The 15,012-nt window shown below is 38.9% G+C and overlaps 1 protein-coding gene across 2 annotated transcripts in view; it reads left to right on the top strand.

Annotated features, from left to right (window-relative positions):
* The window catches only part of STAG1 (stromal antigen 1), a 162,779-nt gene that overhangs the window by 10,466 nt on the left and 137,301 nt on the right, over nucleotides 1-15,012 (top strand). For both annotated transcript variants that reach the window (XM_009323998.1, XM_009323997.1), the window contains exon 3: nucleotides 8,377-8,541. In XM_009323998.1, coding sequence (XP_009322273.1) covers nucleotides 8,377-8,541 — 165 coding nt within the window. The remainder of the gene's footprint in view (nucleotides 1-8,376; nucleotides 8,542-15,012) is intronic.

Below are 15,012 nucleotides of genomic sequence, written 5' to 3'. Positions count from 1 at the left end.
CTCTCTCGCATTGAGAGGGCCAAAACTGGACACGGTATTCCAGATAGCGGCTAAGAAGTGCTGAGTAAAAGGGTATAATTACTTTCCTTGGTGTACTGTTATATTCCTGTTTGTACAGCCCAGGGTGCTAATGGCCTTTGCTGCTCAGGCACATGGCTGTCTCATGTCCAGTTTGTTGTCTTCCAAGACCCTGAGGTCCTTTTCCACAGAGCTGTTCCCTGACTAGCTGGTCTCCAGCCTGTGTTGGTGCAGGGATTTATTCCTCTTTCGGGGCAGGTCTTTGCATTTGCCCATGTTGAATTTTGAGTGTACTGATAGCCCAGTCCTCCAGACTGTCAATAGCAGTCTTGCCCTTGACATCATTAAGCCGACTCCCTGCCAATTTGGTGTCATCTGCACACTTGACAGGAGCACACTCTCTCACCCCCTCTGGCTATCTGATAAAGATGGGAAACTGGACACATTCCAGTTAGACTTCTGTCTTACTCCCTCATTGCCAGCCTCCAGGTAGAGGATGATCCATTAACTGCTATGCTCTAAGCCAAACAGTTCAACCACTTGTCCACCCATCTAGTCTTCTACCCATCCACATCACAACTTCCCAATTTGGATACAAGAATATTGTGGGAGACTGTTGAAAAGCTTGCTGAAGTCAAGATGGCATCTATTGCTCTCCCCTCATCCACAAATTCAGTCATTTTGCTACAGTTTTTTGGGTGACTTGACAAAATGTATGTTTGGATACACAATCAAATCCTGCCTTCATAATTGATACTGCAGCAACAGAAAGGAGTAAATAAGGTTCTTCTACAAAAGAATGACCAAAAAGGAAAAAGCCACTCATTTTCTAATATCCTTGAGGAGAAGTGCAAACACCTTGGAAAGTCTAATCTAGGCAATTAAATTTATAACATTATTTGATATTAAAAGTCATGGAATTAGTAATTGAGGCATTGGTTTTGCAAACGTTGTATTTCACTTTCCCTCCTCCTCCACATTGCTCACCTATCCATGTTGCTAACCCATCCACTTTCCCCAGGTGAATGATCTGTTTCTTACAGGAGGTGCAGCTCTGACATTTTTCCCCCCACTCTTCCATCTGCTAACGTGATTTTTATTTCCTCCACAGATACCACCTACCTTTACTCACAGATGTGAAACAGATTAAAATATTTAGTTAAATTCAGAGCTGTTTTTCTCAGCTGATACTTAGCTTTGATGTTTTTCATTTCTGTTGTAGACCTAAAGAAAGGCTTTTCTGCCCAAAGGCTCTTCTGTTTTTTGTTTGGTTTTTTTTCCCCTAACTAAAATATTATGGTCTAATAAGATTTGATCTCTCCCTGCAAATGCTGATTTGCTTATGTCCTTAGGCCATCACAGCTACAGTGACACATCTGCCATAAACATATTAACCTCTTTTGGAAAGAGAGTTTACTCTTCTGTGCTTGTTTTGTCTAGCTGCATGGTTCTATTACAGAGCTGCACACAGTGTACTCCATCAAATACATGTATTTATTTTAAATAGGTTTCTGCTGTAGTGTTATAGAATGGACTTGACCTTTTGTCAGAAAGACAGACTAGAGGGTTTTCCAAACTTTTTTCCAAAGAAAGATATTCCTCTTTGCAGATTTGAGACTTTCGTAATGAGATGGTCCTCATTTTAAAAATTGCCATTTGTAGCAAATACCTCTTCAGTTCATAGTGAACCTTAATATTTTGGGGAACCTCCCCTTCCTGAAAACACTGCTTTCTAAGTTGCCCCTCCACTTCTATGAGAGACTATTCTAATGAGTACTTGACTGAGTAGACTAGACAGTCAACTTGCGAAGAGATTAAGTGCATTGGTCCTTCAAAATAACTCTCAGAATCTAACCTGATTGTCCTGAATTCACTGACCCTTGCTGTGAATTTAGCAGGAGTTGCATCATGTCCTGTTCTAGCATTGACAATGGCTGGTGCTGGCCTCCCCCTTACCCATGTCTGCTTCTGAACACTGAGTCTTGTTAGACCAGATGCCTGTGGAACGACTGGCCAACAGGTCAATCTGTCCAGTCAGTATAATATTTTGGTGCATGTATTTATGCGATACTGCATATGAGCATACCATCTGGATATCTATTTAATGAATTGTGTGGGGTGTATTTAAGGAGTGACCTATAACAGTCCTCTGGTTGAAGTTGCTGAGAAGCATTGGCCAAAAATGCCTTTTCTGTCTGCTGCATTATTGAAATACATGGGTATGGATGCGCTCTCCTGTTCTAGGTAGGGGATTTTGAAAGCCCAGGGGCTTATGATGCAATGCAGCTTTCACATTAGTGAGCTTGTGCTCAGATCAGTTATTTATCTAGCCTTTTTTGCCTCCTCTCTTGGATCAATGCTCTCTGTTCAATGTTGTTGGCATGCTTTATTTTAACCTACCTGGCCTTACCTTCTCAGGAGCTCAGAATAGCTTGGCTTAAACCTCAGCTGTTAGGGGTTGAGGGAGTGAGAGAGATCCCTGGCTATATTTCAGCTTTGAAGTAGGAGTAGACAGATTAGCCTCTTCGACTCAGAGGACAAGAAGAAATGTCAGTCTTTCTGTTCCAGAGGTGACAATTCTGAGATTCTGCTGGTGTCTCTCCCATCCCATGCTCAGGGCTGCAGCATGCCTTCTCTCCTTCATCCAACTTATCTCCTCAGATTCTTCTATTAAGGCAAGATGGAACAAGGCACTTCTGATCCTTTTGTCCCCAGCGCAGACTGTATGGTTTTGCTTTCAAGTCCTTTTGTATTGTTTGATATGGAGGAGACAGAACACAGTACCTTATCTTTGCATTCATATGTGAAATTTTAACTTTGCAGCAGACTCCTAGCCTTATTTAGTCTCGTAGCATGGATGTTAGATACTGCAGGGGATTGAGTTTTCCTCCTAGTTCCAAATCATACACGTCCTGATTAATAGTAGGAAGGAATCCTCTTGGAAGAATTTCTTTTCATAGTAGTCAAGCTTTGTGGTTTGGCGTGACTTACATCAGTGTCCTGTTTCAGCTTGCTTGCCTGATATTTTAGGTCTGTCCCTTAAAAATGAAGTGAATAAGTCTTTCTGTAGTTCTGTGGAAATGCAGTGCACATACAGCCAGTATGTGAATACTTCTCTATAGTGCTACTTGTAGCTTCCTGGTGGAGAAATCCTAATGACATTAGAAGTTTTCCTTTTAAGCTTTTGATGGGGTGGTCCTTGTATTTTTGGCAATCTAATCTATTCTTCATTTTTCTGTGGAAATAGTCTTTTTTTGGTAGCAATTGCCTCAGCTAGAAGAATAGTAGTGATTCAAGCATTTATAGCAGACTCTTTTGAATCTTTAAGATCGCTTTTAGAACTCTTGCTGGGTTTTAAAATAAGGATGAAAAAAAGGAACACTCCCCCACCTCTCAACACTGCCTCTGTTGTTTTTTTTTTATTATCTAAACTGGATGTGCTACAGCTGAAGCAGCTCTTTACACACTGGATGTTAGGGGGCCTGCATCTGTCTTTATTTGCAGGATGAGGCTTCACACAGGGAGCACCTTGTTTGTTTCTATGATGAAAAAAGTCCAGAGGACTGACCGTTGGAATCCAAGATCTTCTCCCTAGATAACCATGATGATGTTACGAAGCACAAAGTGCGGTAGCCTTCTTCGCTTAATCAGGATTCATTCAGAAAGAGCTCAGACATTACCACTCTTCTGCTTAACATGAAGTTATAATGCAGAGGCCTCTCAAGATGATGATACCTTTGAGATGCAAGTTCTTCAGTCTTATCCAAGCGGAAGGTTAAAAAGCTTCTTTGCACTATCTTGAGAAACGGGGTATTGCTTTAAATTACTTATGGTATGAATGCACGTAGAGGCCATCATTTAAGGCGGTGGGTTAGGTGCAGTTACTGACCTGTAACACTTCTACTGTCTTTATTTCTTCATGAAGTGCATCAGATCAACTTGGAATGTTAATGGAAAATGTCAAGCCACTTTCACTTTTTTTGATAGCATGTGAATTAACTTTCACTGTATTACTTGATTTTACAAATGTCAGTCACTTTTCATGTCTTTAAAATTATTGTGGAAAAAAAAGTATTATCTAGCTAATTTATTACAAAATTCTGACTTGTCATAATTTGAGTTTAATTACAGTCTGGGTAAGTATTTCGTTTCCTGTTGCCTTAGTTTAAGCCATAAAACAACGGGTAAACTATGTGGTCATCAATATGGCCATTTTAGAGTTGCTTCTGTGACACATTCTGGAACTTCTGAATTTCCTAATGCTGGTATATATAAATTCTCAGCTTTAGTTGTTGTCAGTTGAATCTACTGCACAGATCTGAAAAATCATTAGTATCTTCTGTTTTCATTTGGCAACTCAGTCCATTTTGACACCACAAGTCTGACTGTCTGTCCTGGGTCTCAGAGTGAATACAGGCTCACAGCTCCAAGCAGCACCTTTCTTGGTGTGCGATGAAAAAGCCTCAAGCTTTCTTACCTTGTCATGCTTCTTTATCCTTCCCTCTGGTAGTCCTAATTCACCTCAGTGTTGGCTCTACCATTGCAGCAGATGCCTGGATTATGGAAATCGTTACAAGGCTTTATGAATACATTTAGATACAATATTGCGAACCAGCTTGCCTTTTCCATAACTTTTCAGAGATCTCTCTCATAAACAGGAGAAAAGTCAGTTTTGAGTCGGGAAAGCAATCAGTTCTTACCCACCTCAGGATTCTGACAGACTGACATTTAAAAAGGAAAAAAAAAAAAACCAAAACCCATGCATGACTGTCAATTTAAGGGGGCTTTAGGTAGAGGCAGGAAGTTTCTGGCTCAAAGTGTGTAAAGGGGCAAGCAGTAACCACAATTGTTGTTCCTGTTAGGAAGCAGAGATTTTATTTTTCCTGTATCTTGATTACCATTTGGTGGATCCCCACAAGAGTAGACTTGCTACAAGTTCAGGCTGTTTGATCTTATGAAACATCACATTTTATACCTGTCAGTGATAGTCTAACAGGTTTACTAGAGCCACACTCATCCTTGGGCAGGGCTGTTTCTGTGTGGAAGCTCTTCATGGCATTAGAGGATGGGGTTTTTTGTGTTGAGCTGAAGGACCACCCTCTCCTGTGAATGCAGGTATCTCTCTTTTGGGATGCAGGGCTACTTCTGTTTGGCATCCTCAATGCCAAACATAATTTTTAGATTTGTAGTTTGACTTTGCAACTCCACTTCCAAGAGCACCCTGCCTCTGCAGATATTCCACAGATACTCTGTATCATGGAGTCTTCTTTGCGTTTCTATGGATGTACCAGTCCATGCTTTTCCTTCAGTTGCTTCAGTGGTGTTGGATGTCTCCATCCTGGGATAGAATAATAGAATACCAGGTTGGAAGAGACCTCAAGGATCATCTGGTCCAACCTTTCTTGGCAAAAGCACAGTCTAGACAAGATGGCCCAGCACCCTGTCCAGCTGAATCTTAAAAGTGTCCGATGTTGAGGATTCTACCACTTCCCTGGGGAGATTATTCCAATGGCTGATTGTTCTCGTTATGAAAATTTTTTCTCTTGATGAAAATTTTCCTATTGTGAAAAGTTTTTCTCTTGAAATAGGGTTACCTATTCAGCTTTGTACTCGGAGGTAGGAACCTGTATGAAGCTCATCTGTCAAGATGACCTGCAAAGTTTCTTCTTGTAAATTCAGGGACAGTACATGCAAGTAATGTCTGACAGCAGCATTGTAATATTGTATGTTAATGAATAAGATAATGCCAGTTCCTCACTTCTGTGCCTTGTGCTTGCAAAACTTCATAATTAGAGTACCAGGCAGTTTCTGGAGGCTGGAGGACCTACGTATGACTTGCTTTCATATTTGCACTCTGGAGTGGTATTGAGCTTGGGCTTCCTGTCAGATGCCTACTAGGTGGAAGTGTTCTGCAGTGGAAGTCCGGTGGATACCCATCCTCTAGTGCCTCTCCACGTGAAGATAATGTTAATCCCTGCCTAACTCAGAAAGTTCTAGTTTTGGATTTTCTTCAGTTTCTCAGTGAAGGATCTGAGGTCTGCTGGTTTTGTCTTTTGAGGCTGGATTCAATACAGATCCTGCATCTGGATTTAGCTGCCCCAGCTTGGATGCAGAATGGCTTTTGTTAAATGAAAGACTTGGTTTCTCCACTGAGAGAGATGTTCTCATTGTCAAAAGAAAATCTATACCAGAGAGAAACTTCATTCAAGTAGACTCAGTACTATATCTGGTGTTAATTCAGGTCCAGGATATCGAGATATTTACTTGGGCTTGAAGAATCTGGCTTTGTCCAGTAATTCTGTCGAAAGTACATCTGTTGGTTATTTCTGTACCTGTTCTGAGAGCTCACTGGTGTTCTCACCCTTCTAATTCAAACTATGAGTCTTGGTCAAAGCACTCCCCTTTCCCCAGGATACCTGACAAAAGCGGAGTTTAAACTGAGCATTTACATGTCTCGTGATTACTCATTTTGAGCATGTGCATGCTGGTCCATAGTACTCATGCCAGTGTAGGTGGCTTTTCTTATTGCTTTCCAGTAACAAGGTATCTTTGGATGTGTGCATTTCACGTCCATCTCCTACTTGCTTTCCCTTCTCCTTGCAGTGTTTAATGTCTCCCTTTGAATTACATGTTGAGAGAAACTGAGTATAGAGGGGGGTTGCATTAGCTTCTGTGGAAGGCAGGGGAACGCCTCCGCTTGCATGCCTGCGTTCAGTTAGCAGTACATGTAGCTAGTTGAAGTGCTTATGGCTTACTGTCACCCAGATTGAATAAGCACGTGGATTATATATCTCAAAAGAGTCAATTTACTTCAGATTCTTTGCCCTTCTATTAAATAGCAATCGTGTTTTTCTAGAGCTCGTTAGAGCTCAAACATTTCATGTATTGATAGCTTTCTTGCTGATAAAGGCAGCTTTGCACATGTTTAAAAATTCATTGAGAGAGAACGCGTATTCTTTTGATCATAAATGCAGATGTTATCCAAAAAACTTTTCACAGAGATTGTACCATTATTTTAAGCTTTCCAGCTTGCATCTGTATGCAAGTCCTTAATTGAATATTTGCAAGAGGCAGTTGCAGTTGCACTCTACTTTGCCCTTTTCTTTAGCTCTCTGGCCCCACCAGCAGTGATCCCTTTTAAAGTAAGGGGAAAGCTAGACTGCAGGTCTGTCTTCTACCAGCTCTCTTCCAGAAGTTAGATCCCTTTCCTCTGCAGGAAAATTCTTAATGTGTCTGCTGTTGGAAGATGCAACCAAAAATGTTGACTTCATGTTCTTTACTAAAAGCTTTAACAGAAACTGGCTGACAGTATACTCAAGTAAATGGTACCATGAGGATATTGTCCTAAATGTAATCTTCAGGTTGCTTGCATGTTGTTTTCTTTAACCTAATTCCTCAAAATAGCTTAATTGTTCTGTGGAAAATGGCAGCTTTTGCTTTTGTCTATCTCACAGTAGGGAGAAAGAATAGAATATGGAAGTAAGATCATAGCAGGAATCTTATGTTATTTTCCCCAGAAACTTTTTTTTTTAGTTTTGCATAAGGTGACTTAATTCAGAGCAAACTCTTCACTAGGTGACTTCTTACAAGTGGGATCTATACCACCTGATTATAAGCTTGAAGAATCTGGAGAAAACTTGTATCAAATAATTTAGATTTACCGGGAAAATGTTTTAACATAAAATTTTGAAGCAAGGGGCTATTATGATCTACTAAATCTGGCTATATAAATCCAGTGATTTAAATTGAGTTGAAGAGCTGACTCTTTATGTACACAGTTTCTTCTGAAAGTTGTATAAAAATGAAAATAAAGAAAATTAATGTTAACATGACAAGTATATTTTTAATAATTGTCTTCCAAAGATCATTAGTTATTCTAAAGTTTATTTTGTGTGCCAACATAAAACACTTTTGCTGTCCTGTCTGTAATTTGCTACCATTTATCTAGTTTTAGTCATGTTGTCGACTGTCTGCCTGTGTTGAATAAGGCTAATACGGGTATTGACGTGAACCGGTACTCCAATGTTGGAAGCTCACCACTACTTACCTTGACATGACAGTGGCTTTTAAGTTGTTTCTCAACAACTACTGATAAATAAAAATATATGTACCTGACTGGATAAAACCCTAAGCAACCTGGTTGAATTTCATAGCTGACCCTGCTTTGAGCAGGAGGTCAGGCTGGAGACCTCCTGAGATCCCTTCCAGCCTGGCTTATTCTGTGATACTTGTGTGTGTATATACACGTGTGAGTGTATAAATGTGTGTGTAATATTTATGTATAATTTATAAAGATACATTGAGTGATTTCAGATATAGCTATAGTAAATTTTCATTCTGCTGGTTTTCTTTGCCCAGTCTGCCACTAAGAAACCTCGGAAGTCTCCAGCAGACAAGGGTCGTGCTGAATCTGGAGCTAGAGGAGCAAGTCGTGGAAGAGCTAATGGCCACCCTCAGCAGAATGGCGAAGGGGACCCTGTCACTTTGTTTGAGGTGGTTAAGCTGGGGAAGAGTGCTATGCAGGTAAAATAACTAATTGTGTTACCCCTTTACAATTCAGTATATCCTGCCTGTAGAAGTTCAGTCTAAGATATGCTTTTGTAAACAATTGTATTTTTTCATAACCTGTATTGGTCCAATAGACTGTCCGTGTATGATAAAGTAAGGGACAGAATGTGCTTTGATCGAGTTGAGGACTGTCATATATACTTCTGAAAGACAAGAGACAGGCCAGAAAGTCATGCATTTCAAATTCTCCATTATTTTGTTCATTAATTCCAAATTGAAAATACATGTTGGTATTAAGCAGCCCATTAAAGAACATCCTGTAATAAGTTTTATATGAGAAAAAAGTATATATGATATTAGTGATGGATCCAAGGCTTTTTTGTTTGCTTGTTTTTTTTTTAAATATCTGCTGACACAAGCACTTTTGAGTACCTTGCACTGCAGCTTGCGTTCTTCTTGCTCTCCCCACCAGAGCAGCAGATGAAGGAAAAACTAGGAGCCTAGACTTCCTCTGTGTCTAAGGGACAAACATGGACACATCCTGAAGGCAAATTTTTCATTGTAAAATAAACATCTAAGATAGTTGTAGTGAATTGCCTCTGGAAGTGTTTCTTACTCCTTTATGTTTTGATAAATTTCAGAGGTCTTACAGGGTTTATTGGGCCAGATGAGTCCCACCTCAAGAACCTCTATAGATGATTTGTTTTGACAGTACTTGTATGCTTTTAGTAAGCTACTGTGCTTCAGCTATTGTTTTTGGCACTCAAAGGAGAAACAATGGGCCCAAAACACTGTTCATCTGGTGCCGTGCAAAGCCAACGGTCGTTGCTACTGAAAGATTGTTTAAGCAAACCTCCTTTACTTTGCATTTCAACAAAACAGGACTCATGCAATATCAGTTAGTTTGTTTTGGCTTTGTGGTGCTAACTAACATGAGAAAATTAGGGGCCAAGTCCCATTTTCAATATTACTTTTACTGTAGCTAAAAGCTAAGTCTAATTAACTCCCAGAGGAATCTAGTCTTCCAAGTGAGTGAAAGCTGTTGAAAATTTTTCTCTCAGTCTCAAATCTGTGGAAGGTCTGAGATGTAATTTTAAAGAAGTAATAAACAGGAAGAAAATGAGAGTTTTTATTCTTCATAGTTGCTGTATTTACAGTTATTCAGGATTGACCCTTCTTTTCTAGTAGGTGAAGACAGAACAAATTTACTCCTAACAAAGCTACAGATTCCTTGTGCCTCCTCTTCCTACATGTTTTAAGTCAGGGCTTCCAACTTTGCTTGGTTTTCAACACTTCTTCAAATTTCGTTTTTGGCAGGATTTGAGGAAACATCTGGAGTCTATTTTCTGGTTTTACTGTGGTACAGAACATACAATATGCTTTATGTAGTATGTTTGTCTTAGAGTTACTGATATTTGCAGGAGCCAAATTAAAAGGAATGGGTGGTTGCTTTGATATTTGATGACTGTGTGTGTGGAATTGACTTTGATACATTTTATCTATTTCAAAAGAGATGCCATCAGAAGTCTTCTGCAAATGAAATTCTAAAAAGAAACTGTCTACATGTTTGTATTAAGAAACCTTTGGAATTCAAATACCAAGGAATTGTTTTGAGAAATTTAGTATTTGTATATGCATATATAGATGGGTGTGTGTCTGTATATTTGTGTATATATACATGTGCACACACATGCTTAAAATGTGCCCAGCCTACATATTTGAGGAAGAAGTAGACAGCATGTTTTAAGCAGTGGAGAAATGATAAGCAAATAGTAAAGGAATAGGCAAGTTTATCTGAAGGCCTGGGATGCAAACAGCCATAAATGACTTGAGCCATATTTAGGAGCACCAATCCTAATTTCAAGACTATGTGTCACTTGTGCACCTTAGAAAATTTTACTATTGGTAAAAGTATTAAAAAAAAAAAAAAAAAGAAAGCAACCCTATAGTGGGAAAGAGGATGCAATTAAAATGTGATTTAATATTTTTTAACTTGCACTTATGGACAATAGTCCCTTGTGAAACCAAGGTTCTATAAACCAAATTTATTAGCATTTTTATACTTTTCTTTTTCCCTAATAGCTTAGGGATTTTGATGTAACAACTAGGAATACCTAGCATTTTTGTTTTTCATAGTTTCAATGCAGGTTTTTTGTGGCCAATTTTAGCAATTTTGTCAGTATTGCCAACTTTCAGACAAGTGCCATATATTTCTATTTGTCAGAACCTATTATTTCTCAATATTTAGTTCTTTCCCTGTAATATGAACCTACATTTTTCTATAGTGCTCTTAAGTTTGCTTCCAGCAATGAAAACCCAGAAAAATTAAATTAATATATTCTGACATTACATGGGAATTTTACTTCATGTGCTTTCATTTCTGATCTATCTGCTCCTGCTGTCTGCTCTCAGGATTTTAGTTGTTAGATTTTTCTGGCTTTGTGTTGCCAACTCATGAAAGTCTGTACCTGAATTAAATTCTTACTTCTTTTAAGTTTGCCCTCTATTTTGGTTCTCGTAGCAGGATTCATTTACTTCTCTTCAGGCTTATTGCTGTTTGGTTCTTCCAGGGAAACAAAGTTAGGTTAATATTTTGTATTTCAAGTATACATAACTTCAGAGATGTTCTTTGCATATAAATCTTTGCCTGTATTATGAAGTGCTAGTTTTGTCGGTGTTAAGTCTCATTTGAACACTGTAAAACAATTTGATACCCACATTAACTTGGTATCGGATTGTTGCCACTGTTTTTTAATGTGCTGTGTAACCTTTTGTACAGTTAGTTGCTTCAGAAGTTTTTCTGTCGGCAGCTCTCTCTGTATGAAGTGTGATATGACCTGATGTTCGTGTTTTCTGCGGGTACATTTTGTTAGTCCATTAAGACTATTCATAGAGCTTTTTTAGGCTCTGTTTTTTTTCTTAGACAAACATGATACTCTTCCGCTTTTTGTCATTTGTCTCTCTTTTTTTTTCTTGAATGTTTTTATGGATACAGCTATATCCACTATATTTCCCCACTCTAAACCTCTGGAGGCAGAATGGACTACATCACCATTTCTCATGTGCTGAACTGCCTGAGTTTACACTAACGGGAATGAAGGGCGTGGGTGAACCTCCACTCTTCCAGCTGAGCCCCCAGTACAGAGGCTGACTTGTAGCTTAAATCTTAATAGGCACTTCTGCATTGGTCTCTGACCCTGGCATTAAGCTGACAGTGGAGTAAAGAACGTCTGATCTCCCATTTTGTTTAGGCCTCAGTCTGAAAATTTCTCATCAGTAAATTGTGACCAATTAGCTGTAATGAAGTTTGTACTTCTGTGTTGGTCAAACCAAGCACAGAAGCGTTCTGCTTTCTTGTGTGCAAAGGGGATTTGTGCCTCCCCCAGAACATCAGAGAGAATCATCAGTAGTTGTAAGAGGTGTTCAATACCAAAACATGAACAGATCTATGCCTTGATTACCCTGTAATATTATATGCGTTACCAGCTACCCTTAATTGATGTTAGCAGTTCACTACAGATTAGCTGCTGATTTTGAAAAAAATATTTGACCCCTTTGCTTATGCTCATAAAAGTAATCTTGGTGTTGATTAGACATGGTTCAGAGTAAACATGGCTCTGTTACGTGCCAACAAGCATTTTAGGATGTGTATCCAAAGAGAGCTTTCTAGTATGTTGAAATGGAATTTTTCATTGTGCCACCAGTTCTTTGTCTCTCCAGAAATCAAGAATGTATGGGGTTCCTCACTGTTCTTGTCTGCACACCTTGGCACGTGTGGATTTGAGTCTTTTAAGGTTCCCTCCATATTTGAGTAAAGATGTATTTGTAGCACTGCCTACCCTGTCATGAGAAGAAATTTTGTTTCTTATATTTCAGTTCCTCAGATTTTTGTCATCTTTGCACCTACTGGGCTCATGTTGGCAAGCTGTGACTCTTGTTCACAGTTCTACACTGGCTAGAAAGTTTGTGTATCAGAGCAGGAACATCATGAGACCTTTTTTCCCTTCAGTTGTCTATCTGAAAAGATTAAAAATCTTTCATTAATATTAATTTAAAATACTTCTGAAATGTTAGTATTTTCAATATTATTTTCAATTTTATACTGATTTTCAGTGTTTATCCTCCTGTCTCTTGCAGACTGACGTTAAAAATTAGTACATGCAAAAATAAAGGGTATGTGTCCTTTGTAATTACACGTTTGAGCTGTTGGAAATAATATGGAAGAGGTAAAGGAAACACTCTGACCACTTTCAGCAGTGCTCTTTTTTTGTTCTTTATGCATTAGCATCTTACTGGCATGGTTGCCAGTTCCTTTTATCATAATGTATCAGGTTTGGATGACGTATAGTCATCAACATCTGTATCTGAAATTATTTTCTGATTGAAATTCCTAGTACCTCCAGTATCTTTTTCTATCACTGAGATTTGATGAATCTGTACAAGAAATGCAGGATAGTTGGTTCTTCCAAAGATCTGATGTGTCTTTATGCATCTTGTTAATATGGTATATCCTACATGATTTCAGTAATTTTTGTATTTCTGCAGCATTTAGGGCAGAAATAGACCATTATGGTCTGTATACTACCTCCCTGCATAGCTCAGACCATGGAATTGCACCCATTCCTGTATTAAGCCAACAGCTTCTTTTACAACCCTCATTTTTCTATAATAATAGTAATATTAGTTTCAGTTAATTAGAAGTTAGGGTGGGCCAACCTTAGCAACTGTAGAGGTAGAGCCAAAGTTTTGAACATCATCGTTCCCACTCAGGTCTCGCTGCAGTAGCTGCTCCCCTATCCTGGCGGTCACAGGTACTTTAGCCATTGCAGCAGGGAGCTAGGCTGGTGAATGTGGAGCAGGAGGTGGCACTGGCCTTGGAGAAGGCATCTGGTACTGCCTCAGAGAGCGAGGCTGCTCCTTGGGGTGGCTTTTCCCAGGGAAGGAAGTTGATAGTAGAGCAAGCCTCAGTGACTGCACAGCTTTATCAGCTGGTACCTAATGCATTCTACATGGATTAAGCTTTGCTTTGCTTACTTCTCTCAACTCCCTGGAATTTTATCTCACAGTTATTTTAATCACATAATCATTATACAGTATGAATAATCCCAATGTTCCTTAGTCCTTCCAGTGGTTCTGGTTAGAAAGAATTGTTATGTGCCTGCTTTAATCTTGCATAAAGTGAGGCTGCTGTTGAACAGATTGGTCCCACCTTCTCCCACACCTACAGCTGATGTTTTTTACACCTTTCTTGTATGTTCTGTCATTGCACCAAGAAATAGATTTAATTGGAACCTGACACTTTGGTGGATTTTTTTCAGCTGGATCAGCTCCCTGATTCAGCTCATCTCTGGCAGCAGCTCAGACTTCTTCTTGATTAGAATGACTGTATAACCATCACCATATCTACCTTATTTAGGAGGGATTGTGTTTTACATATGTACTTTTACATATATACTTGAGCTTAAAAACATCAGAGCAGCTGTAACTGGATTGTACCAAAAGTCCATTATCTTGTCTCTGACAATGGCAGTTAAGAAAGAGAATAAGAAGGCAAAAATGTATTTTGGGACTTCTCCCCACCTCTGACTGTTTGCAGCTGAGGGTGAATGTGGTGTCTGTGGTTTTAGTAGCCTTAATGGCTTTCTCTTCCCTGAGTTTGCCTCTTCTCCTTATTAGAAGTCCTCTTTGCTGGATAGTGTCTCTGTGTCTGCCTCAGCTATTTCTGGGAGTGAAGGTCTTTGAAGATTAACAATATACAGACATATGATATTAAGTATTATCCATGTTTTTTGTATTAAAGGCGTTTTAGTTTAATTGTGCTTTGTTGTATTTTAACAATGCTGTATTCTCCGACTTGAAGGATGGATAATAACTTTGGGTTTCCCCAAACTGTCTCAAACTGCTTAGGAGTTTTAAGTATGCATTGTCTAAAGTTTACAGGGTAAAACAACTGCAACTGTTATTGTCGTTTAAACTACTATTTAGTTTTCATATTGCTAGATGGATTTTTTCTGCAGCCTAATCTTGTTTTGCTTTTGGTTGTATGCTACTAAATTAAAAGAAAAACAAAATCAAAACTAAGTACATGTTCTCATGCTTGTTATACTAGGAACAATTTAGCCACCAGATGAAGCATTAATTAATTAGAAGGGTATCCCTTAATACCAAATGAATTTTTCTGCAGTCATCACACAAGACTTTTTTTCCCCTGTGATGTAATAAGATGTAGGGTGATGATTTTGCTGTTAATGTAAACACCTGTGCCAGTAGAGCAGTGTGTGAAAACATTTATACCTGAAAATACCCATTATACTTAAAGCTGGAGAATCATAGAATCATAGAATCATAGAATCATTAAAGGTTGGAAGAGACCTCCAAGATCATCGAGTCCAACCATCAACCCAACAACACCATGCCCACTAAACCATGTCCCTAAGCGCCTCATCTACCTGTCTTTTAAATACTTCCAGGGATGGTGACTCAACT

Source organism: Pygoscelis adeliae, unplaced genomic scaffold (assembly GCF_000699105.1).
Source record: "Pygoscelis adeliae isolate BGI_AS28 unplaced genomic scaffold, ASM69910v1 Scaffold485, whole genome shotgun sequence".
Taxonomy (NCBI): Eukaryota; Metazoa; Chordata; class Aves; order Sphenisciformes; family Spheniscidae; genus Pygoscelis; species Pygoscelis adeliae.
Note: the sequence above shows the minus strand (reverse complement) of the source record. Positions and strands in the feature narration are given on the sequence as shown.